Source organism: Haliotis rubra, unplaced genomic scaffold, assembly GCF_003918875.1.
Source record: "Haliotis rubra isolate DU_JTF1 unplaced genomic scaffold, ASM391887v1 Scf42, whole genome shotgun sequence".
In the NCBI taxonomy this organism is placed as follows: Eukaryota; Metazoa; Mollusca; class Gastropoda; order Lepetellida; family Haliotidae; genus Haliotis; species Haliotis rubra.
The window spans coordinates 2,413,871-2,440,760 of NW_025767102.1; the positions used below are offsets into that span (position 1 = coordinate 2,413,871).

At 40.2% G+C, this 26,890-nt stretch overlaps 1 protein-coding gene across 1 annotated transcript; it reads right to left on the reverse strand.

Moving 5' to 3' along the window:
- Window positions 1-1,654: 1,654 nt before the first annotated feature.
- LOC124288523 (atrial natriuretic peptide receptor 1-like) lies at window positions 1,655-26,697 on the reverse strand. Its single transcript, XM_046725045.1, has 24 exons — window positions 26,574-26,697; window positions 23,912-24,283; window positions 23,283-23,440; window positions 22,308-22,442; window positions 21,043-21,178; window positions 20,225-20,319; window positions 19,782-19,917; window positions 17,716-17,804; window positions 16,627-16,762; window positions 14,922-15,009; window positions 13,620-13,797; window positions 12,510-12,587; window positions 11,094-11,198; window positions 10,155-10,226; window positions 9,479-9,641; window positions 7,838-7,987; window positions 6,806-6,974; window positions 5,938-6,090; window positions 5,207-5,330; window positions 4,359-4,427; window positions 3,961-4,135; window positions 3,000-3,098; window positions 2,685-2,776; window positions 1,655-1,717 (listed from the first exon to the last, which is right to left on the reverse strand). The coding sequence occupies exons 1-24, from the start codon at window positions 26,695-26,697 to the stop codon at window positions 1,655-1,657; spliced, it is 3,159 nt and encodes a 1,052-aa protein (XP_046581001.1).
- Window positions 26,698-26,890: the final 193 nt, after the last annotated feature.

The following is a 26,890-nucleotide window of genomic DNA, read 5'->3' on the forward strand; positions in this document are numbered from 1 at the left end:
TACCCCACCGCCCCCATTATCATATCAACATTGATTGACTATGATATATCTAACATGTTTTTCAATCGTAAATTACAAATGCAGTTGTTTTAAGAGTATAGTTACTTTGTTTTTTAAATGTTTGAACGAACACACCAAGCTAATACAAACACATATATACACATGGAAGCTATGACTTTACTTCGAAATTGAGATTTCAACTTTGAAATGGGAAACTTTCCCTTTTTCTTGTGTAAGTGTGGTGTCTACATTTCAAAACGTTTGACATCAAATATACTCTTTCAGTGAAATCCACAAAGAACGTCATACGACTCTTGCTAAAAAAGGTGTCTGATCAGGAAAAGGCATTCAAGGTCTCATCAATATGACCTTCAAAAGTTGTTTAGTGTTTAATGAAAAGGCTCCTTTAGCCAACTAACATAGAAACGTTTCTAGAATAGCTAATACATGCGATAATTCGCTATGAGACATCCAGATCTGGAACTGATCCGGACAGTGGCTTTACGTAAAGAGAATATTGCATAAAGAGAAAATGTACTTTTTGAATGTGGAAGTTGAAGTCAAATTGCCTTTAATCGTAATACCATGCCTTCCACCACTCTCTCACTCATACCCATTCACTGACAGAAAGTTGTCAAAAACAAAACAGGCAATTGTTATATAGCAATAATATTTATTCATCAAAATACAATAACATATAAGCTACACAAACACACAATTAGCTACACAGAAAATTGAGGAGGACTTTCTCTAAAGGTTCCTCTTGTGCTGTGTTGTGCCAAGTTTCAAACGCACAACAATGTATAACATGTTTTACATTTGCGTACACACACAATTTCAGCTGCAGGAAATATCGAGAAGTAAAATTTACGATGAACTGGTTAACAACCTCCCTCGAAAATTAAAACCAAATATTCAATAATGTTTTTAACCCAAATGTCATATATGATGTTTTACCAAAGCTGGAATCATATCTAAGCTTTATAGGAATATATACTACCCATCAAAGGTTTAGACTCACTAGTGTAAATGTAGCCACTTACTTTAGTCAACTGCTCTAAACTAGATTTTGCAAAATATTCCTTAATGTTTAAAGGTACTGTCTAAACATGAACTGATGTATTGTAACACAAATTCGTTACGTCGAAAAGATTATTATCATGAGTTCAATAAATGATGAAACTCAATGAAATTGGCGAATTCTTAACAAAACACACAGCAGTTAACATGGTCGATATTTGCACATGCATTTCAGAAATTTGATGCATGATCCTCGTGCAGTTCATCTGCATAACGTTTGCAGTTGGTTCCCCCAAGTTACTGGAAAAATTCATCTTCGATGTAACCACATATATATATATATACATAACATATAGTGAGTGCTTTAAGTGAGTCTAAACTTTTGATGGGTAGTATATACAAAACGATAAAGATCATGGTTATGTTCTGACAACAATGACCATGCCATACAAAAAGGAGCCAAACTTTGTAAAGGAAAACAACATTTGTGATATAATATGTGAGACTAATTGTTGATGAACTAAGATTCGGTGTAATTTGAGACATTGTTATGCGATATTGTCAGGGCTAACGCTCAAAGACAATCTGCTATAATTCCATTTCTTTCCCCTATGTACCTCCGTTATCGGGTCGGTTAATATAGCTCCTCTTGTTTGTCCTCGCCAAGCAACCAGTACGTGTCCATCTTCCCCTTGCCCTGAAACGAACATTTCAAAGAGCGTCATGCGAGGCGTGCTGAAAAGATCTTTGCTCAGGAATACGGTAGGCCTGGTTCCAGGGATGCGTTCAAAAGGTTGTATGGTTGCCCTGACTGGGAAATATTTTTTGTATTCTACGCATCAACAATGAAAATGATGTCCAATGCATTTTCCTATTTTTTCTTGAACACTCCCTTCCTCTGTATGTGGTTGTAACAGATGGACTGAAAGGCTAAGATACCTCCTGTCATTGTCCGATTCACTTCATTCACAAAGTTTTCAAAAATGTACCTTACATTATGTTTTCACGACCTTTCGTAGGAGCCTACATATTTTGTAGCTTTTGTATATCTATACCATCAATATACAACTGGTATTGGCTGATATGTTACCGAGAACTGAACCGATTTGCTGTATTCCCTCAGCTGGCTACAGATTGTCTTAAAATAGAACACAGCCCCTTTTTGTTTTTATCGTTTGATTTGTTGTTTAAATCCACACTCTTCCCTTCCTTTCCTCCTTACCTTTATTAAATAAAACCGGCAAATCCCCTTTTTCATCCACAAATTTCTGCTAAAAGCAAAGTCTATTGTGTTTGTGTAACAGTATTGAATAGTAATTACACTTGGTATTCGGAAAAAGGTTATAAGTTTGACGCATAAAATCATATAAGACAATTTAATTAAATTAAGTCTTTCCAATAATACAAAGTTAATATTTACCGACACAATTACAATGTAAAACATTCGCAATGGAAAACTCCCCTTCCTTCCACCCATGTCAGTTAATGTTATCCAACCAAACTTGCTGAGCTTGACTTGGGGCTATTTGTCAAACTATTCCTTTTTAAGTTTCGATTTGTTAAATCTTGTGTGTTTCAATGTAAACAATTTGGACTCCAAGGCATGTTTTATACAAGTACTAACACACTGTAATTTGTTTCAGATTTTTGGGAGATGGACTCACCTTTATGTTAATGTTTCCACGCAATGTTACTTTGAACGATCCATGTTTGTCCAATATGAGCTTAGTTTCAGCACTGATGTGAATCTTACATTCTGAAACAGAAGGAACCAGGCACCATTACCGGATCCGTCATAAATACACGCAAAGGCACGTCAAGGCCATTGCAGCATATATAAATCTGCCGCTGATGTGTTCAATTAGGAATTATCATCCACACATATTTATTTATTGCGCCGGTTGGAGCGAACAGCAAGAAACACAAAACACACAGCAACACACACTTGTTTTAGTAATGAAAAAGTGAAGATGGTCTACCTTCCCCATGAGATTCCATCCGGGAGGCAGTATTTACTGTATCACCAAAGAGGCAGTACCGGGGCATCTTGATTCCCACTACACCGGCACAGACAGGACCTAGAAAAATGAGTGAAAAATAGTTTTGAGTCTAGTAAATAATCGAGTTTAGAGCAGACAATCCAGTGATCAACAAAGTTAGCGAGCCTGATCACTCAATCCCGTTAGTCGCCTGTTACGACAAGCATGGATAACTGAATATCAATTATAACCCATTTCTTGACCTAGAAAGAAAAAATATTCCTGTCAAGGATTAAAACGTTAGTACCGCAGGACTGTGTCTTTTAGCCCCTGGTCCTAGACGGAAAGTTTCCATGCTGGTTATGAAAAGAAACTCATCAATGAATCAATCAATACACTATAGAACGTGAATACCATTTGCAAACGTTGCTTTGCATCATAAAATGTTTCAACTGGGTCACATACATAGGCGGATCCAGGAATTTTCAACGGGGGAAGGGGGTGGGAGTGGTTCGGACCCTGAACCCCCAACCCCCAACCCCGGCTCCGCTAATGCCAAATATTAACTTCAAGGTGGCCTGTAGTCATTTTCAAAAAGGGGGGGTCAACTCCTGAAGCCCACCACCACCCACCACCCCGTGCATCCGCCAATGACATACATTCTGAAAATCGAATGATCTCTTTATTCGTCATAATTCAGCAATTTATGTATAAAGAAGAAATAGATCCCTCCTTCAACAAATCTCATAAACATTAAATATGAGTGCCAGGTTTCTGTTTATTAGTCAAGCGGCTAAACCATAGAAGTGTTTTTGTTTGTTTGTGGTTTAACGCCGCACCCTACAACACTCAAGCTATATGTCTGTGAATAACCCATACCACAGGCATGGGTTGCTGAAGACCAGGTGTAACCCGGATCTTCACTTCAAGTGTTAATGAACAGGTCATGAGTTATACACACCTGAATGCAATCCTATCCTGAGTTTGAGACTCTCGTCGGGGAGATGGTGGATTTTAACATTGTCAATTTCCTGGAGCAAGTTGAGCGACATCCGAGATATCTCTGCAGCGTGTCTGTTTTCACTCCTCACCGGAAGACCAGACACGACCATGTATGAATCTCCGATTGTCTCCACCTGTACACAGATAGTCAGTAAGACTTAGTCATAGCAATGCTGAAATCTGTTTTGTGTGAACACACGGATAACCGTTGCATGTTCAGAAAAAACATTGTTTTTAACACATACATGTTTCTCAATATGGCGGCTATTATGTATAAATCCGCGCACGTACGCACGCACAGTCTGACCACTGTTTTGTGTAAGATGGCGACTAATTACATTGATTCAGGCAGCGTACCTTGTAGACGTCGTAGTTTTCAATGATGTCGTCGAAGCAGGAGTATAAGTCGTTCAGGAGGTCGACCACCTGACAAAAAAGAATGTGCCGCGACATTAAGCAACATTGATATGCAGTTCAGTTCATAAGTCAAAAGATTTTGCGATCTGCTAAGATATTTGGTCTATTATCTAGGGTTGATTGATGGTTTGAACTCACCATATGACGCCTGGTTGTTCTCTGTGATCGTGAGTTGAGTCTGGTCTTACTTGTATGTTTAGCATGATATCAAATTAATATATATCTAAATGTACAGGCCTTTTAGTCTAATCACCCTTTGAAGAACCGGGTTCGAATTGAACTTCAGCAACTCATGCTTTTTGTAAGAGGCGACTAACGGAATCGGGTGGTCAGGCTCGCTGACTTGGTTGACACATGTCATCGTATGCCAATTGGGTAAATCGGTGTTGATCATGATGTTGATCACTGGATTATCTGGGCCAGACTCGATTATTTACGGAAAGCCGCCGTTTTGCTGGAATATTGCTGAGTGCGGCGTTAAACAACAAACAAGTCTAATCGTGGTTTAAAACTTTCGAGTGTACGTTTGATCCATACAGTTTGATCGTGGAATCAGTTTGATCGTGTATTGAGTCAGATTGTAATTCAGAATGATAATGTGTACTCTCATTAAATATTTTGTCTGATCGTGGCTTATTCAGTCTGATGTCATATTTACTCTGATCGTTATTGATAGTCTGTACAATTCTATCTCATCGTATAATTTCTCCAACAGATCCTGTTGTAAATAATGATTTTTTGTGCAGTGAAAGGTCAAATGAAGACTCAAGAGTCCAGTCTTTAAATACCTGCATCGGGGAGGACTTGGAGGACAGCACCGTGAAGCCGCAGATATCGGTGAAGCAGACAGTAACAGATTCAAACGCATCTGGTTTTACTCTTTGACCCAGTTTTAGCTGGTTGGCCACTGGTCTGAAAAACATCGACATGTAATCTGTAATTTGGGATGACTTCATATACCATTCTCATGTTTTAATGGACAAATGATGTGAAAGATTCTATAGGTACTTCTATACGGTCCTTACGTATTTCACGAATATAGTATGAAGTTTTCTTAAATGTTAATTCATAACATCCTCAAGTAGTTTTGACTACTAAAGCTAACCCTTTTGAGTGGCAGTTCGAAGTTGGTGTGATGAACAACGGGGAAAGTTCTATCGATATACAACTTATTTATTATAGTGTAAACGAGGTTTCGGTGTTGCTGTTAACGCCGTTATAAAGCAAGCGATGCCGAAACGGTGTTAGCAGCTACCCCGAAACGTCGCTTACATTATCGTAAAGAAGTTGCAATCCATAGAACTTTCCCCGTTGTATGCTAAATCTGATTGCATCGATTGGACTCAAATTACATAGAAACAGGTTCGACAAAATATATGTTAACACCATGTAAAATATTGCGGTTGAAAAAATGGGATGAATAATGCCACCTGCTTGAGAACAGAGCCAATCCCTGTTGGGTAATCAACCCACAGTTGAACCTGTTGTGTTTAAGTTTACAGCTCTCGGCTGGTTTTACCTGGGTAATATTTGATCCAGCAAATCCTCCGTCTTCTTCTTCTCTTCCTTTAACTCGACGGTCTTCTCATCCACCAGCTTCTCCAGGTTGTTGGCATACTGCTCCATCCGACGGAGGAGACTGTCCATCAGACTCTCGCTGGCGCCCACCTGACTGTAGAGCCATGTCAATAAATGCTTGTACAATTCACAATAACGAAACAAAATAATCAAAAGTTTAGAATTAAGAGAGAAATATCAGTTTTGATTGATTGATTGAGTTTAGTTCTACGCCGATTTTAGCAATATTCCAGCAATAGAAATAACATGAAATGGTCTTCACACATTGTACCCATGTGGGGAATCGAACCCAGGTCTTTGGCATGACGAGCGAACCCTTTAACAACTTGACTATTGAATCGCCGTCTATCGGTTTTGAAGGCGGAATATTGTTATTTCATAAAAAGGTTTTCAAGATCACTTTTCTGCCTAGCTTTGATCCCTGAGCAAAAGGTGAAGACAAAACAAACAACTGTCGTACGACTACGTTTTTTAGATCGTTTTGCACAATGGTACCCTGTATAGTTATGAATTCACAGAATTCAAACCAGGGTGTCTCTTGTCTGGAAGTGACAAACGATAATGGTCTGGCGAGTGAGTGAGTTTAGTTTTGCACCGGTTTTATCAATATTTCAACAATGGGCTTCACACATTGTACCCATGTACCCATCAACCCGGGTCCTCGACCGGACGAGCAAACGCTTTAACCAATAGGCTACCACACTAGCCCTAATTGTTCTAGAATTATGGATAATATCGTGTTTTACCTTTATCAGAAATATGTTACGCATGTAGTAAAGTAATATATACAACAGGTATATAGTTTATACATTGCCAACTCGTTGATGTCTCTCTTCACGTTGGCCATCAGAGGGCGGTGATGAGGCAACTCCGACCAGCATCGTACGGCCAGCTCCTTTATTGGCTTCATCCGCTCGGGGAGATTGAACTCGGGACGAAACGGCTCTCCGTCGGTATCCATGATATTCTCGATAACATCTGAAGAATAGGCACATTAAGGATGTTTTCTGTTTTCCAGGAATAAGTGAATGAGTATATGGGTTACTCCTTGGACATACGTTTCGTTTCATGGACGTGGAATCATATATATCTTAATATATCCTCTCAGGTGTGAAAGTTTGTGTGAAAGCTGCTCAATAAAGGAGAGGCATAGTCGGACAATTTCATACTACAAGAAAGAGTGTTAGTGAGACGTTACATGGTCACAATGATTGTGATCGTGAACAGGATTGGGTCTTGAAGGTCCCATTCAAACCAACACCCATATATTAGATTTTCTCAGGATTAGACTTCACATTCCCATGTATATAAGTTTAAAGACTATCTTCTATGACCCGTTAGGATCCGGGGTAGAATAGGTCTTCAGCAACCCATGTGCTTGCCATAAAAAGGCGACTATCTTGTCGTAAGAGGCGACTAACAGGATCGGGTGGTCAGGCTCGCTGGCTTGGTTGACACATGTCATCGGTTCCCAATTGCGCAGATCGATGCTCATGCTGTTGATCACTGGATTGTCTGGTTTAGACTCGATTATTTACAGACCGCCGCCATATAGCTGGAATATTGCTGAGTGCGGCGTAAAACTAAACTCACTCACTCACTCACTATCTTCTATTGTGTGTAAATTGTTGAAACAGTACCCATAGTTGTGACACAGGATATTTAGCATTGATTCACCGACTATATAGAACAAACTTAATGGATTACAACTTCTTTTATTCGCGAGTGCACTCACGAATAAAAGAAGTTGTTATCCATCAAGTTTGTTCTATATTGTACTTCCCAATTTCTAAAATGCCTCTCAAAGAACACAAAGTCCCATGACATATGCCGGTACTCACACTCCACGCCCATTGTGACAGTTTCAATCCCGAAAGGTGACTCGGTGGTGAACACCTCCTGTAGAATGATTCCAAAACTGTAGACGTCGCCCTCCTTGCTGCCGATGAGGTCGCCAGACCGAAGTAGTTCCGGGGCCCTCCACAGACATTCTGTGATGGTGATTGTTGCAATGTGAATACTGTTAATGTTTCTTGACATATATATATTTTTTCCTGAAATATGTTTATAATATGCCTGAATTTTCAGGTCATAGAATAATCAGTGAAATTCGTAAATGAATTGCTTGTGATCAGGTGACGCCACTACATCCGCACTTCACACTTTATACAGTTGACAACGAATATAATTGATTAATTCGTTTCTCATTCGAATACCTTATCAGCAGCCTTTTTGTTTAAGGAATTAACCAAACTGGTATAGAGTTTCCTTATAATTCTATATATCCGTGAGCATCCGGGTTAGAACTGATCTTCAGCAACCCATGCTTGTCGTAAGAGGCGACTAACGGGATCGGATACGGTGACCAGGCTCGTTGACTTGGTTGACACATGTCATCGTATCTCAGTTGCGAAGATCGATGCTTATGCTGTTGATCACTGGATTGTCTGGTCCAGACTCGATTCTTTACAGACCACCGTCATGTTGCTGGACTATTGCTGTGTACGGCGTTGAACAACAAACTACCAACCAAATTATAATTCTATACAGTTGAGCATCATCTGGTTTTTTATTGCACGTCCGTCAAATCTAGTCATGTCAGACAACTTCACAGAAACTGCACGGTGTATTTCAGTGAGCTACGAAACCTCTTGTCTCTATAGGGGCGGTGGGGTAGTCTAGTGGTTAAAGCGTTCGCTCGACATGCCGAAGACCCGCGTTCGATTCCCCACATAGGTAGAATGTGTGAAACCCACCGTGTCCCCCGCCGTGATATTGCTGGAATATTGCTAAAATCGGCGTAAAACCAAACTCACTCACTCACTCATGTCTCTTTACATTTAGTATTTGTTTGTTATCAAACATAAGGGGAAGAACCGTTACAATCCACACATATAGTCCAGTCAAGGCTCAACGATTCACGCACTCTCTTACAAAAAGAACAATAAGCAAGCAAGGAAAAACATAACAAATAAAATCAGGACAGAATTTAAGCTTGATGAAGAACGAATTTCAAAGATGAAGGTCAATATATTGGGTTTGTACATTATTTACAACATTGGATGTACGGTTTCAAGAAAAGAAAACAGTGACAAATGCAATATACATGGTCAGTGTTTCGTGAGTAAGTGAGTGAGTTTAGTTTTCCATTTGTCTTTCCATCACTTGTTGGTTAGTTGTTTTGTTGTTTAACACCACACTCAGCAATATTCCAGCCATATGGCGACGGTGTGTAACTAATCAAGTCCGGACCAGACAATCTAGTGATCAACAGTATGAGCATCGATCTACGCAATTGGGAACCGATGACATCTGTCAACCAAGGCAGCGAGGCTGATCACCGGATCCCGTTAGTCGCGTCTTTCGACAAGCATGGGTTACTGAAGACCAATTCTAACCCGGCTCTTCACGGGTCAGTGCTTGGTGATGAATAGTAAGTTCATGAGATGCGGAAGAGACTGGCATGCCTATATAATTCCCACCTTGCTTGAACTCCTGGGAGTCATCGCTGATCATGATTTTTGAGAAAACAGAAGTGGGACCAAAATCTGCCAGTTTGACCCTGAACCTGTTGTCCACCAGACAAACGCCACTGGTCAGCCTTCCGTGGTGATGCAGCAAACTATCGTGGATGAAACACAAGCCCTGAAACAGTACAGCGTCTAAATAAATTTTGTCTGGAATGTTATGATATGCGCTCTCTACATAGCCTTAAATGTTTCATAACAATAACATCAAAGATTTGAATGCTTATTTGTAACTTAGATAATACAGCCAAATACAATAAACAATATATATCATTATGATAATATTCTCATTAACGCTTATCAACTCTTAATATGCTTAATTCATTTTCATACATTAGGATCGGTTACTTTATCATACGAATATTTATCTTGCTTGTCGAAATGGGATCGGGTGGTCAGGCTTGCTGACTTCATTGTCACATGTCACCGTATCCCAATTGCGTAGATCGATGGTCATAATGTTGATCACTGGATTGTCTGGTCTAGACTCGATTATTTACAGACCGCGCCATATAGCTGGAATATTGCTGAGTGCGACGTTAAATAACAAACTAACAACCAAATGATTAACTCAAAGGTATCGATGCTAAGACCGTATGCGTATTACGTTTAACGCAAAAAAGTACAATACCTTCATAATATCAATGCATAGAGCGAATTTCAGTTCGTCGTCCATCTTGACTTCCGTGTTGCCAATCATGTCCTGCAGGTGGAAACATATCCATGTACAAGGTGTATTCTTTGGTTGTGGACTTAGTGAGGTTTTACACAGCGTTTTGCATTTTTCCAGTAATATCACTGCGGGGGATACCAGAAATTGGGTCCTTACATTGTGTGGAACTGAACCCGGGCCTATGGCGCGACGAACGAACGCTATAAAAGAATGACTCCCCCACCGCTCCTCAGTTGTGTAAATAGACGATGCATACAAATATCAACACAATAAACTCTTAAAGACAAAACAATTATGTTTTGCATGTTTTCTAGTTGTAACGAGATACTTGACGCCTGAACACGTCAGCAAGGACGTAGCCGTCATCAAGTACCAACCCGTGAAGATCCGGGTTAGAATTGATCTTCAGTTACCCATGGTAAGGGGCGACTAACGGGTGACTAATGGGATCGGGTAGTCCGACTCGCTGACTTGGTTGACAGATGTCATTGTATCCCAGTTGCGTAGATTCATGCTGATGCTGTTGATGACTAGATTGTCTGGTCCAGATTCGATTATTTACATACCACCGCCATATAGCTGGAATATAGCTGAGTGCGGCATAAAACTAAACTCACTCACTTAACAAATTCCTGTGCCCAGGATGCTATTAAACATGGCACATACAACTGGTAGATACAGATGTGTCCCTGTACAAAGTCACCACCACACTGACCCCCTTTTAGAAGTCTTGTTGTTAAAGTTAGCCTTCGATGAACTACCAATCAGCATACAAGGACAATTCTAGTAATACGTTGCAAAAACGTGTTGCGAGTCAATGTGTTCCTCCCAAAGGAGATATCTTAAGATATGTACTAGTATATTGGTCCTTATGTATAAGTTAGGAGCAATACCAACCTGCAAGGTGCCTTTGGAGCAGTAGTCTGTCAGGACATATTTCTCATCACCTTGGACACAAGCACCAATCACTCGCACCAAATTGGGGTGACTGAGATTCCGTATCTGAAGACATTAGACATGCCATTAATTTATGAAAAGTACGTACGATTTACTTTATTCAGTACTCATATAAATCTGTTCGATTATTCATGTAAACATCCATGAGGTCATTCAGAAGGATACTTATTTCTTAGATTATTTAAAACAAATAGAACTGACTCATACATTTTGATTGACAAATTTTGAAGATAAATGTGTTTTCTATAATTGGTTGTTTAGATTAGCACCTGAGATTGTTGGTGGCTGTACCTTCGAAGGTGGTTGAAGTATCGTAAAATAACTGTCCTCCTGAGAGGGTACGGAAGTTCGAAAACAATCGAAGTAAACTTCAATCTACCAGGTTTTTAATCGTAGGATACTAGTAATTTAAAGTGATGGCTAAATCTGAGCACAATCGCCAACATCTAAAGGGATGGTGTTAATCCAGCTATGGTCCATGCAGGTAGCTAAAGCACTGTAAGTTGCCGGCAAACTATGGCCAGTATTTATATTGTGTATTGTGTGTAGTGTTGGGAATTGGTTGAAATATCATAATTGATGATTGCTTCATTACCAACGAACAATCATCGATACAAATTGGTTAGCGTCATTTTTCAGATTTTCCTATCCAGGTTGTTATTGCAGATATGTATAACATGATGCACATTGCTAAGTGATGTTGATACATCATGAACATAAACCTTCTGGGGTCTTCAAGAAATATTCAGTGATGACTTTTCAGTTAGTGAAGTGAGTTTTCTAAGAATTAAAACTTAGCGTCATTGGTTAGTGTCATTTTTCAGATTTTCCTATCCAGGTTGTTATTCCAGATACGTATAACATGATGCAACCTGCTACTTTAAAGTGATGACTAATATATCATGAACATAAACGTCCTTGAGTCTTAGAGAAACAATCAGTCATGGCTTTTCAGTTAGTGAATTGAGTTTTCTAAGAATTAACAACTTCGAAGATATGTTCCATCGTCAAGTTTTTCAAAGACTAAAACAGCAGTTCCAAAATCGTTTGTGTTCGATTATGAGAAAATGTGATCGATTGCTTGGTCGTTTGGTCACTTCGACCAATCTTCGATCATTTCAATTAATCGGAACACCACTAATTGTGTGTATAGAGCTATTATTTTATCATTAAATGCTAGTTTCAAATCTAACTGTGATACTCTTGTTGTTTTACTGTCCATCGACGACAGGTTTAATTTTATGCATTTATTCTCTATCAATGTCAAATTAGTTCTCGTCACAACATGGCTGAAATATCGTCGATGTGACGTTAAATATCAACTCAATCACTCACTCAATCAGAAGGTAAACTTACGTGCTCAAACTCATCCAGCAGTTGTTTATCATAACTGATATTTTTCATTATCAGCATCTTCATGCGAACCGGCACACCCTGGAATTGAAGAGAAACATGTCATCAGTACAATGGCTTCCGGCTTTATCGTTGGAATATTGCTGAATGCGGCGTTAAGCAACAAACCGACAAAACTAAAAACCTTCCTGTGGTGTCTGCTATGTACACATTGGGAGCAATTTTTTCCTTCTTTGGAACTGACCAATCAGCCATATCGCTTTGATTTTAATTAGCACATGCCAGAAACCATATTTACACGTGTAATGTTCTAAGTTAGGATGAGAATGCCACAATAACTCGGTGCGCCTAGTGGCTGCAATAGTTGTATACTCCCCAGGGAGTTGAGATTGATAATGCGATGTGCCGTTGAGATTGACATCCAATGATCGAGGGAAAAAATACCAGCGCCTTGAGCATGCACTAGTGCGTGGATATGTGCGCTGTATAAACATCCTATAATAATAATAATAAAAAGTTAAACAATGTTCTAAATATAATACATCCCATTGCAGCTTTGGGACGTTATATTTCACCTTGTGTACATTTGTAATGTGCTAAGTTTAAACAATCATGTAAAAATGATACATGTACATATATTCTTAAAAAAAAGTAGGGGAACGATTGAAAAAATTGAGAGTCAATCAATGATATGATAATAATGAATGTTTTGAGAGTGCATCACCACTTGCACTTCCTTATGATCATAGTTGTTTGTACAGTCATCGCTCTTGAAAGATGATTGGTGTATAACGTAACATTTGCATGAGTACGATTTTCATTTTCGAACAAAAAAGACCGGCTAGAAACAAACACTAACAACTGTGTGATTCAAGATGATTGTCAAATTAATGGTCTTCAGTGATTTATCGGCCTTCTTGAAAACCGTCAAAATCAAGAATGACGCCCCGTGCAAGTACGGGGCTACTGTGTTGTGCACGAGAAATGGTGGTGCGTTCATAAGATGTCTGTCTTTGAAAAGTTTGTTAACGCTTACATGATCCAAATTGAAAGTTCAAGTTCCCTACTATTTTTAAGAGTATACTATAACAGCTGTGGGGGGTTCTGTTTTACCTTGTATATGGCCAGATTGGTTTTGTAGTCGGGCAGGACGTCGCTCTTGGGTGTAATGGAGCTGAACTTAGACGTGATGGACTGAGCTGACAGTCTGTCGTTTTTGGAGGCAGTAACTAACTCCTTGTGGTCGACCATCCACCACCACCTTTCTATGCCGCTAGCCCGCTTCCACATGCTATCAATGATGCAAAACGATCACACTGAGTGAGTTTAGTTTTACGCCGCTTTTAGCAATATTCTAGCAGCACCACGGCGGGGACACCAGAAATGGGCTTCACACATTGCACGCATGTGGGGACGCAGACCCGGGTCGTCGGCGTGACGAACGAACGCTTTAACCACTAGGCTACCTCGCCGCCCAAAATTTCGATTTCAGGATATGACACATTTGAAATAAAATATTTATATTTATTTAAATTTAAATAATTCAAATATGAACGTTCCTAACGCCAATTTGCCAGACATGCCTAACGAAAGATATAGCAATGGAGACATTCTTTTGGCGGAGTAACTTAGTGGTTGAGGCGTTTGTACGTCACTCCGAAGACAAGGGTTCGATTGCCCACATGGATACAAACCCCATTTCTGTTCCAACCGGGGGCGGTGGGGTAGCCTAGTGGTTAAAGCGTTGGCTCGTCACGCGGAAGATCCGGGTTCGAATCCCCACATGGGCACAATGTGTGAAGCCCATTTCTGGTGTACCCCGCCGTGATGTTGCTGGAATATTGCTAAAAGCGGCGTAAAACCAAACTCAGTCAGTCAGTCAGTCAGTCAGTCAGTCAGTCTATTCCAACCGTAATAGTGCTCGAACATTGCTAAAAACATTCTCACTCTGAAATAAAATATTGTTTAAAAGCACATGAGATTTGTCTACATATGTGAATGGATCACATATGAGATTGTCCACATATGTGAATAGAAATTAATGTTCGTATGATAAGGTGACCGATCCTAATGTATGAATGTGATTATTTGTTTGTTGTTTAATGCCACACTCAGCAATATTCCAGCTATATGGCTGGGGTCTGTTAATAATCGAGTCGGGACCAGGCAAACCAGTGATCAACATTATGAACATCGTTCTACGCAATGGGAATACGATGACATGTGACAAAAACCAATTGAGCCTGACCACCCGCTCCCATTAAGACAAGCAAGATAAATATTCGTATGGGAAGGTAACCGATCTTAACGCATGAAAATGAATTAAGCATGAACAAAGCTCTGATTACATTGAAGACGGGTAAATGAGAGTGATAAACAGTGTAAAGCATACATGCATGAAGCTAAAAGTCTCACCTGAAAAGGAGCACAAACAAGATGCAGCCTATCAAAATTAAAGAGACTACTCCGCCGGCCAGTCCACCGATCAATTTGAAGTCGGTTGCTGAAACAAGGAAATTCATCTTCAGCGGGTTCTTTCTCGACGACACCTGTTGCAGGTATAAGCTAGCACTTAGATGCGTCAGTCCCCAAGAACACCCATTGAAATATCATTGGGTGTTATACTTGGAACATATCACGTATCGTGAGTGAGTGAGTGAGTGACGTTTTACGCCACTTTTAGCAATATTCCAGCGACATAACGGCGGGGGACACCATAAATTGGCTTCACATATTGTAGCGGTGTTCCGATTAATTGAAATAATCGAATATTGGTCGCAGTGACCAAACGACCAAGCAATCGATCACATTTTCTCATAATCGAACATAAACGATTTTGGTACTACTGTTTTAGTCTTTGAAAAACTTGACAATGGAACATATCTTCGAAGTTGTCAGGGCCTGAAAACGTGTTTAATTCTTAGAAAACTCAATTCACTAACTGAAAAGCCATGACTGATTGTTTCTCTAAGACTCAAGGACGTTTATGTTCATGATATATTAGTCATCACTTTAAAGTAGCAAGTTGCATCATGTTATACGTATCTGGAATAACAACCTGGATAGGAAAATCTGAAAAATGACGCTAACCAATTTTTTTCGATGATTGTTCGTTGGTAATGAAGCAATCATCATTTGTGAGATTTCAACCAATTCCCAAAACTAACATATTGTACCCATGTGGGGAATCTAACCCGGGACTTCGGCGTGACGAACGAACGCTTTAACCACTAGGCTACCCCACCGTCCCTATCGCTCATACTTAACAAATAGAAGCATAACACTCTAAAGCTTGAATTTGTTTGTGCCTTGAATGAGGCCGCCCCGAACAGTATTCCACCTATGTGACGCCGGTCTGTACACGACAATCAAATGACTGACATCATATCATCAGTGATATCTACGCGATTGGGAAATGACATGCCTGGACAACGTCCAGCCCGACCACCTAATCCCGTTTCGGCATTTTACAAGCACGGGTTGCTGGAGAACAATGCACATTAGTTAACAGAGGTCAACTAATAAGAGTTCGAATCTGGTTAAAAGATTTATAATTGGGGATCGCTCATATGTTAAAAAGTGAGAATAAGTGGCGATGACACCTTTCTCAGACTGTTTAGCGTTTGATAGGCATTTAGATGTTGTCATGGATACATGGCACGTTTTATGGATAACAACTTCTTTTATATTTAGCCACGATGTTTCAGAGCTACTTCTTGCTGCTTTATCAGAGTGAGTGAGTGAATTTAGTTTTACGCCACTTATTAGGAACATCCCACATGGGAAATCGTGTCCAGCCTGGTCGCCTTTCGGCACATGTTGTTTTTCGGGAGTACGCTTACCAGACCTCATGGGATAACACCAAATTACCTAGTGTTTTCGTGTAGGGTTACTGTGAGGCTACCGTAGGCATAAGAACGTGTTTTCATCTCTGACGATGGCAATTCGAAATGACGTAAATATCACAATTGATGAAGAGTGAAAACACGATGGAGTCAATCATAAAGTGAGAAGAAAATCCGCCGGATTTAAGTCGGATGATACAATGTGATGTTAATCCGTTATAAAATGACGATTCTCTGAAGAATCTCTGAAGATGCTTACTGAGAATTCCACTTACTCTTGTATTCGCATCTGTATCCTTTAAAGCCGCACACTGGTACGTCCAGAGGAGGACTGCTGTTCTTGGGCCATATTATTTCCCGGTTCTCCAGCTGCTTGTAGATCCTTTCTTTACCCATGTACACTCCGACCACCTGTTGAAAGGTAATCAAAGTAAAGGTAGTGTGTGGGTTATGGGGCGGACCATGTCACTTATTTGACATCTTGTCCGATTGATGGTAAGTTGATTCAAATGTAGGCAGACCTTTTATTGTCATCTTTTATTTGAAACCAATTGTGTATAAGTAATGGAATCTTAATCAGGGCAAATCTGGAAACCAAACGCGTGATTACAGGTTTCTGGTACGCCAAAGGGAGGTAACTCTGCATTCGGAATTGTAATGTCCTAGTTGACTGCTTACGTGTGTGCGATGCCTTTTTATCACCCCACAATGAGGACACTAATATACCTGCGATTTAACATATTCGCTTTAAAAAGTAGGTTTTGTTTTTGTGTTAATATGACGTCCAAAAATCGGTCTACTTTTTCGACTTTCATAAAAAATTCAGCATTTGACGTTACAAGGTAATCTTGGCAGGAAGAAATAAGCTGCAGATGAATGTGATTAATTCTAGACCCTGACCCTGGCTTCACGCTGCTTTCAGAAATATTCCAGCAATATCGCGGGGCGAGACACCACAAATGGGCTTCACCTTATGTATGTGTGGAATCGGGCTCGGAGTTTTCACGTGACGAGCGAACGCATAAACCACTAGGCTATCCTACCGCCCCTGATCACAGAGAGGATAGCATCTCTGGCACGGAGTGTATAACTATTTCATTTGTATCCACCAAAAGTGATAGTCTGGTATAACCATAGAGGCTGCCAATAGATTTCAGTGACCTTGGACTAACGGGATCGGGTGGTCAGGCTCGCTGACACGTGTCAATCGGTTCCCAATTGCGTAGATCGATGCTCTTGATGTTGATCACTGGATTGTCTGGTCCAGATTCGATCATTTACAGACCGCCGCCATATAGCTGGAATATTGCTGAGTGCGGCGTAAAACTACACTCACTCATTCACTGATTCTTTGGATCACTTACCACAATCTCTCCTGTATTCGAGATGTCATGCAGTGCAAGATTAGAATCTCTACCGTTATTTTCATTCAGAGTGATGGGACCGGCGATTCCTGTTGATATCAAATGCACGTACATTGACACACTTGGAAAAATGAAACAAACTTAAATAAGGAGACAATTCCAAAGTCATCAATATCCCCTTCCATGGTAAACTACTCTTTATGAATATGTCAACTAGTTATAACTATGTCAAATGTTACATTGCTCTTCACATTTATTTAACGAAAACATACATATGTAAACTATTCATATACAAGCATGCTTGTATCAACAACAGACTTCTTGAGTGCTTCCATCGGTTGGTGTACCTCAGTAATGCTGATACAGAAGTAGAGTGTTACTATTGATTTGTGTTATTAGGTTCTTGAATACCCACAAAGTGGAATTAGAGTATTGAAAGCTCTGCTCTGGAAATTTCCGTCAAAGTAAAACTTGTTGCTATGGAAATGCAAAAATGATTTGATTCTGATATCCAAAAGTACCAAATGGCATCAGTTCACCACCAGACCTATCTACGTACCAAGTTTGGTGAAGAAACATTGAACGGTTGTAAAGTTCTACACGGGAAACGAGTACTACCACAAATTTTAGTCAAAATCAAACTTGTTGCCATGGAACTACCATACAAATTTTATTGAAAAAAGGAAATCAAAATCAAACTTTGTTGCCATGATGAAACGCAAAAGTTTCGTTTATGATACAGTAATCCCAAACTACCAAGTTATTCCAGAAAAAATAACAAAAGGAAATAGATAAATTCTACAAATGATCCAGAGTCAAAGTCACATTGTAAAAGGCAACCAGATTTTCTAGACAACCCGTTCTCTGTGTGTGCAAAGTTTCGTGAATGAAATATGATCCGAACAGAGTCAAAGTCACACTTGTTGCCATGGCAAAGGGAAAATAATTATTTTCTAGAAATCCCTAAATAGCAAAAGGCACAGCGTGCAACCTGTGTTTATTCGTTTTAGAGTAATAAGCCGGACAAGAAATCAGACGGACAAACCGACGGACAGACAGGATGATTACTATAAATGGCATGTGTAACATAAATGACGGGAAAGGTTGTTCATAATGTGTCGTATTCCATATCGTTCCATATCCACAATCTCAGCCACTTTCAATAATCTCGGTAAGCCTCAGCAATCTCAGACAATCTGAACAATCAAACTGAACAATCCTGGCCAATCTTAACACCTTCAGCCATTCTCCACAAATCTCTTCATATTCAGAAAATGTCTTCAGTCTCAAACAGATTCTCCCAATAGCTGGCAATTTCAACAAGTGCAGCCATTAACAAAATCTCAGTCAATCTCAACAATCTGAGCCAGGATAAACATTTAAAAAAAAAATTCCTCATTATTCTCACATAATCTCCACAATTCTAACCAGCTTCAATGATTTCAGACATTATCCATATTCTGAACAACTCAGCAATTCTCCACATTCTCGTCAATTTAGGCAATCTCCACAGTTGCTGCAATCTTCACAATCCTCATCCAATCTCAACAATCTCAATTTTCGACAATCTCAACCAACAAAATCAGCTAAAGAGAACATTTTCATCAAAATTTAACAATCACAGCCATGCTAATCTGATCTGTCAGGCAGCCTCAACAATCTAAGTCTCATCAAGTCTCGTGACATCATAACTATATCAGCCGTTCTCAGCACTCTAATCATTGGGGGCGGTGGGGTAGCCTAGTGGTTAAAGCGTTGGCTCGTCACGCGGAAGACCCGGGTTCGATTCCCCACATGGGCACAATGTGTGAAGCCCATTTCTGGTGTCCCCCGCCGTGATATTGCTGGAATATTGCTAAACGCGGCGTAAAACTAAACTCAGTCCGTCAGTCAGTCTCAGCACTCATCACAATTACCATGTGCTAAATGCGCATAATGTCGAAAAGCGCACGTTAAATCTCCAAATCATCATCATCCGTATGACAATTCAGCCAATCTGCACAATTGCAGCAACCCTCACCCAATATCGGACAACCCCATCAATCTGAGTCTGGTTTACGAATTACCTTTAAACGTCCTGTTCCTCATCCTTCTGGTCATCTGGCGTCCGTCGTAGGGGTCGTCGCCATCCGTCAGAGTCTCGTTGAGGACCACAGCGTAGATGCTGAAGGCGTTGTAGTACCCCGTTATGTCACTGATTTGCTTTAATGATACAGAGGAGAGGATTAAGGACTACACACGAGCACTCTGAATCATTCTAAAGTACGACCATGTTCTAAACGTACTGTTCCAAATAGAACCATGTTGCTGAAAATATAAGGAGTGACGTATTGACACAATACACTTCCAGACAAAAGAAAGTTTACACTCGTGTTTGACAGTGGCTAATAATGAGACAAATAGGGGTCGATGTATTTCATACGTGTAACGGCTGTCTGGTCCCTCGGATTGCACTGTTTACTGCGTAGTAAAGTTTTGATTAGGTCAGATCTAGTTTGCTAGGGTATACTTCATTTTGTCCGGCAGTGTGGGTCACTGGCGGATAGCAGTCACTGCAAGTCAGTGCTTCAGGTTCTACTACACGAAATAAAACCCAGTTGCTCCCTGAGCAAGTATCGTACGTAAACATCAGTTCTGTTGAAGGCATATGGCAGCTGTGATTGGATGATATTGGGTAAGGTATTTATGTTTTATTAAATGTACATCCATTCGGTAATTAAAACCGACCACAGGTTTAAATATTAAGTGATGCCTTTTTAACACGATGACTTATGCTGAATGTGTTCACATATATTTTCAAGTAGATGACATTTGGTGCGGAACTGTAGTTGGTGTCTTCAGCTTCCTGTACTCGGAATAGGAATTGGTTAACCTAGTCAGAATTCGTGCTTTTATTGCAGCTTCACTCCATACTGTGCATAGATGTACATATAATGGTTTTAAACGCCCTGGTTATTGTTTAAGAACATATAACTTTAATATGGAAGGGCGGTGGGGTAGCCTAGTGGTTAAAGCGTTGGCTCGTCACGCGGAAGACCCGGGTTCGATTCCCCACATGGGCACAATGTGTGAAGCCCATTTCTGGTGTCCCCCGCCGTGATATTGCTGGAATATTGCTAAACGCGGCGTAAAACTAAACTCAGTCCGTCAGTCAGTCTCAGCACTCATCACAATTACCATGTGCTAAATGCGCATAATGTCGAAAAGCGCACGTTAAATCTCCAAATCATCATCATCCGTATGACAATTCAGCCAATCTGCACAATTGCAGCAACCCTCACCCAATATCGGACAACCCCATCAATCTGAGTCTGGTTTACGAATTACCTTTAAACGTCCTGTTCCTCATCCTTCTGGTCATCTGGCGTCCGTCGTAGGGGTCGTCGCCATCCGTCAGAGTCTCGTTGAGGACCACAGCGTAGATGCTGAAGGCGTTGTAGTACCCCGTTATGTCACTGATTTGCTTTAATGATACAGAGGAGAGGATTAAGGACTACACACGAGCACTCTGAATCATTCTAAAGTACGACCATGTTCTAAACGTACTGTTCCAAATAGAACCATGTTGCTGAAAATATAAGGAGTGACGTATTGACACAATACACTTCCAGACAAAAGAAAGTTTACACTCGTGTTTGACAGTGGCTAATAATGAGACAAATAGGGGTCGATGTATTTCATACGTGTAACGGCTGTCTGGTCCATCGGATTGCATTGTTTACTGCGTAGTAAAGTTTTGATTAGGTCAGATCTAGTTTGCTAGGGTATACTTCATTTTGTCCGGCAGTGTGGGTCACTGGTGGATAGCTGTCACTGCCAGTCAGTGCTTCAGGTTCTACTACACGAAATAGCTCCCTGAGCAAGTATCGTACGTAAGGCATATGGCAGCTGTGATTGGATGATATTGAGTAAGGTATTTATGTTTTATTAAATGTACATCCATTCGGTAATTAAAACCGACCACAGGTTGAAATATTAAGTGTGCCTTTTTAACACGATGACTTATGCTGAATGTGTTCACATATATTTTCAAGTAGATGACATTTGGTGCGGAACTTTAGTTGGTGTCTACAGCTTCCTGTACTCGGAATAGGAATTGGTTAACCTAGTCAGAATTCGTGCTTTTATTGCAGCTTCACTCCATACTGTGCATAGATGTACAGGTAATGGTTTTAAACGCCCTGGTTATTGTTTAAGAACATATAACTTTAATATGGAATGTGTGAGGCCCATTTCTGGTGTCCCCCGCCGTCATATAGCTGGAATATTGCTAAAAGCGACGTAAAACCATACTCACTCACTCAGTCTACCTACCCATCAACACATTGCAATGTTAGGCCATATATAACAATATTATTTTTACTTATTACCGCCCGACCAAAAGATTGTTTTAATTTTTTAAACTGGAGAAAACTTTGACTCTTAAACTGTGCATGGATTTTTCACACTTTTAAGTTTTGAATTTCTATCGGAGAATAGGTGTAAATTTCCACAGAAATCAAGGACCTAAAGAAAGTGTAAAAAATAAATCCGCCCTCCCAACCCAAGTGAACAAAAATATTTTTATGTGGCCTTAATATGCTGGAACTCACTTCATCTTCGCGTATGTCAATACTGTGTCTGTTCATTGCCATCTTCCTCACTGCTTCCGTGAAAATCTGGAACTCGGATTTTTCGGAGTCCAACAAAGAAAGGAAGAAGGCGCTCTGAAATGCCTCCAGGGCCACCTGTAACATAAAGCCATGTCATCACACGTGCAGGTTGATCTTGGGGCACAAAAGGTATATGTTGTTATAAGAAATAGTGCTAGAAGTCACAAACATTGTGTCAGTGTTGCCAGCACATCAGGTCCTGACATCGTGAATAAGATCCGGGTTAGAATTGATCTTCAGTAATCCATGATTGTCGTAAGGTGCGACTAACGGGATCGGGTGGTTAGGCTCGCTGGCTTGGTTGACACATGTCATCGTATCCCAATGCCGTATGTCGATGCTTATGCTATTGAATCACTGGATTGTCCGATCCAGACCCGATTACTTACAGACCGCCGCCATATAGCTGGAATATTGCTGAGTGTGGCGTAAAACTAAACTCACTCACTCCCTCATGAATGCCATGCAAGACACAGTCAACTAATGTGGTATACCTGTTAAAGGCACACTCCAAAATACCAAGATTACCAGAGCAGGACGGAATAAAATGTCGCTGACTGGGGCTTCCAACAGCCATAGTGCCAGAACGGTCGGATGTATTTACGTGTTGTTGTTTTTTTTCTGTTTGTTAGTTTTATTTTAATATGACACCAAATGTTTTACTTGTTTTTGTACGTCAGCTTATGTCAAACACGTGGTCTGCATCTCCGTGCCGTATTCAAACAAATTCCACTATTGAACTAACTTTATGCATAACATCTTCTTATTTCGTGTACCGTTATCAAGCAGCGATGTCAAGAATCTGCATCGAAAGATGCTACTCAAAGAAATGGAACAAATGCCATTTCGCTTGTCAGTTTCACTGAACATATTACAGTTATCAAACGATGTTAAACATTTGTCATATTTGTGTACCTGGTCCTTGCCATCTCCCCTCTTCCACACCGCCTCAGTGATGGTTTTCCTGAGGGATATGGTGATGATGAAGGCGTACTCCCCGTCCGTATAGCCCAGCTGGTGCGCCACCAGCAACACGTCCCGCACATCCTCCAGGGTGGCATGGATGATGAATACTGAAACATTAGCTCTGAATCATATCCGTTGTTTGTCTGTTTGATAATTAACGCTTTAGTTAATAACATGAATGAGCATCACATACTGTATCCTTGCCTTGAATCGTACCCAGGAAGTGGATGTGAAGATCAGCCGATTTAACCACCCCTAATCCCAAACACCACCCTATATATTTACGGCTTACTTGCAAAGATAATGAACAAGATTGTCGCCATTCACCACGCATATTCACAAGACACAACGTAAGGTTCTGAGAGACGAACATTTGACCTTCATTATTCATCTATAACTTTGGTTATGTAACAGCAATAGATGTTCACCCAGCTGTTATCCTATACCTGTATACATGGAAATTTACCTTGATTTTCAACTTTAAAAGATAAGTTATTCATTCTTGTCTTGCTTTTGTGATTTATTTTTGGACAAACTTACTGTAACTTATCATCTTGTCGAAAGTAATGAAAGCATACTTCTCGCATTCTCGCCAGCCTCTTTGAGGACATTCTCGTATCCCTCGTTGTTCATCTCGCCAGCTGTCATCGGGAAGTGCGTCCACTCGTAGTCCGTATCCATGAAGAAATCGACATAAGTATCCCCCATCAGGCTTGACATTGCCGTAGGTTCACTGTCGTCGTAGATGATGGCGATGTGACTCCAGCCGTAGGAGTCAAGCAGCTGCACGGTGAATTCCGCAAACTGTTCTTGCCCAAAAGGAGATAGTCGGGTCAGGGTGGGGAAGAGGGTCTTGTTTTTCAGTGTCCCTTTGTAGCCAGCTGGTGTTATCACGGGGATGTTCCATTCCTTGGCCATATAGCTTAGAGTCTGTACTGACACCGGACATGCTGTAACAATTTCACACGGTGATCATCAGTACATATATATACACTTCCAAAACCGGCAATATTTTTGTTTGTTGTTTAACGCCACACTCAGCAATATTCCAGCTATATGGCTGTGGTTATTCAAGTCTGGAACAGACAAGCCATTGATCGACAATAAGTTGTCCATAACATTTACATTACAGTACTTTGGAGTGAGTGAGTAACTGATAACCTCGCAGCTATTAGTGAGTGAAAATGTGCGGTTTATTTATTACATTACTAAGGTAAACAAAACGATCCACTGCAATAAAACCTCGGTTGTTTTAAGCCACATTCAGTGATTTTGTTTGAGTGAGTGTGAATGAGTGAGTTTAGTTTTACGCCGCACTCAGCAATATGCATCCGCGGTCTGTTAATAATCGAGTCTGGACCAGACAATCCAGTCATCAACAGCATGAGCATCAGTATACGCAATTGGGAACCGATGACATGTGTCAACCTAGTCAGCGAGTCTGACCACCCGATCCCGTCAGTTGTCTCTTACGACAAGCATGGGTTGATGAAGATCAATTCTAACCTGGATCTGGATCTTTACGGGTCGGTTTTGCTTGAGCTTATATACACTAGACGCCAAAAGATACGTTACCCTCCTACCATTGTGAATTACTTAAAAGCTATCAAAGATATGGTAAAAGGTATTAGTTTACAAGAAAGCTTAACAACACAGCTTTATGCAAATCACGAAAATAAATTATCTAGTGCATTCATATTTAGGTGAAATGCATCTTTTTCAGAAGAATTAAATTGTCCTATTTTCGTCCATGCCGAAATAAACAAATAACAGTTATTTAGATGTCCAAAAGAAAGATTGAAATAAAATTCTGCTTTGGGACAAAGATAAACCATTTAAAATCACCTTTTTCAAGTATTAAAACAAGAAACAACTGTTGTAGAGTGTGTAAAACTGTAAAAAATCATTCCTATGATTTCAGTCTTATAAAACAATTTCTGCTGATTTGCATTAGTGAAAACAAGTAAAACGTGTCTTTGATATTGTGAAAAAATGTTTAGGAACTTCTACAATGATCTTTGTTAACATTGTTGCTTGAAATGTAACATTTTTCCATGTTCTGTTTACACATAGCAATATCGATCGCCAAAACGCAGCAGTGTTCAAGCAGTTTTTGCATCCATTTCACATATGGAAAGATTCTATAGGGTATGAAGAGAGTCTAGAAAAGATGATATGATACACAAGTAGGAGAAATATGTCACGATTAACAGCGGAAGAGAGAGAAAAAGAAATTGGGATGGTGCAGATGGGGTCGACATACAATGCTGTTGCCAACGCCCTCGGATGCCACCGTATCACTGTTATAAAACTTTTCAGGGCCTCAGACAAACTGGAGTCACCGTAGACAGACCATTAAATGGACGTCCACGCATCACAACGCCAGTTGAAGATAGGTACCCCGCCATTAAGGAAGGAGGGTAACGTTTCTTTTGGCATTTAGTGTATAATTGCATCTGGGCCATGTGAATGATATGAACATCTATCTGCGTCTCCACTTTACCATTAGAATTATAAAGCCTTGTCAACGGGCCGGACCACCTCATTTATAGATAACTAGTACGATACATGGATAGATAGATAACGATATAGATATACAAGTCCTCATGCAAATGTTTGGGTACAAATTTCAATTTGAAATGCCCCCTATGATCTCAAAATACTTGCAATTAAGTTGAATAGTAACATGCAAGAAATACCTTGCATTGACGACTACTCTATAAAAACACATGCAAACAAAAGAATTAAACAAATTAAAAATATAAAAATCTAACTACATATATATCTGGACGCCATGATAATATAACAAATACAGATATGTCAATGTAACTTTTATTTCCTTAATTGTTTGACGCTGCGCTCCAGCTATATGGCGGCGGTCTGTAAATAATCGAGACAAGACTGGGACAATCCAGTGGTTGACATCACGAGCCAATGAAACTATAAAATAAATGAAGGCTGTAGTTAACCTGGTCAAACAAAACCTTTGACTCAAAGATAATATAACAAACATAAATATATTAACATAACAAACAGTGTTAATGAACGCCGTAGCTCACCTGGTGCAATACAAACGCTGACCCCATGATAACATAACAAATATAAGTATATTACTTAACAAATCTGAATAAACGCCGTAGCTCACGTGCACCTGGTCCAATATAAACGGTGACCCATGGTAATATAGCAAATATAGTTATATTAACGTCACAAGAAGTCTGAAAGCACGCTGTAGCTCACCTGGCCCAATAAAAACGCTGACGCCACTTTTATGATAGACGTCCGCTGCGGTGGAACCTATCTTGGCAGCATTACACTCAATGCCTCTGTACTCAAACTCAAACTCGATGTGACCGGCGTACATTTCTCTGACGTTGTCAAGCGCAATGTTGATGGCTGGACGAAACCGACGGATGTCGTTCTTGTCGGCAGTGTTGTTTACTTCTATCGTTGCTACCTTCGCAACAAATACTGCATGGCTATAAAGGGAACACTGCCAAATGCAATAACCCACAGGTAGAGAAGCGAAAGTGTTGCCATGTTGAAGTGGACGCTGA

Excerpts from the sequence above, each read along its gene's own strand:
- LOC124288523 (XM_046725045.1), bottom strand. The coding sequence starts at position 26,697 with ATGTACGCCGGTCACATCGAGTTTGAGTTTGAGTACAGAGGCATTGAG. Across the intron at positions 9,642-10,154 it reads TATGCATTGATATTATGAAG|GGCTTGTGTTTCATCCACGA; the intron begins GTATTGTACTTT and ends GTACTGTTTCAG. Across the intron at positions 6,091-6,805 it reads GACATCAACGAGTTGGCAAT|TCAGGTGGGCGCCAGCGAGA; the intron begins GTATAAACTATA and ends ATGGCTCTACAG.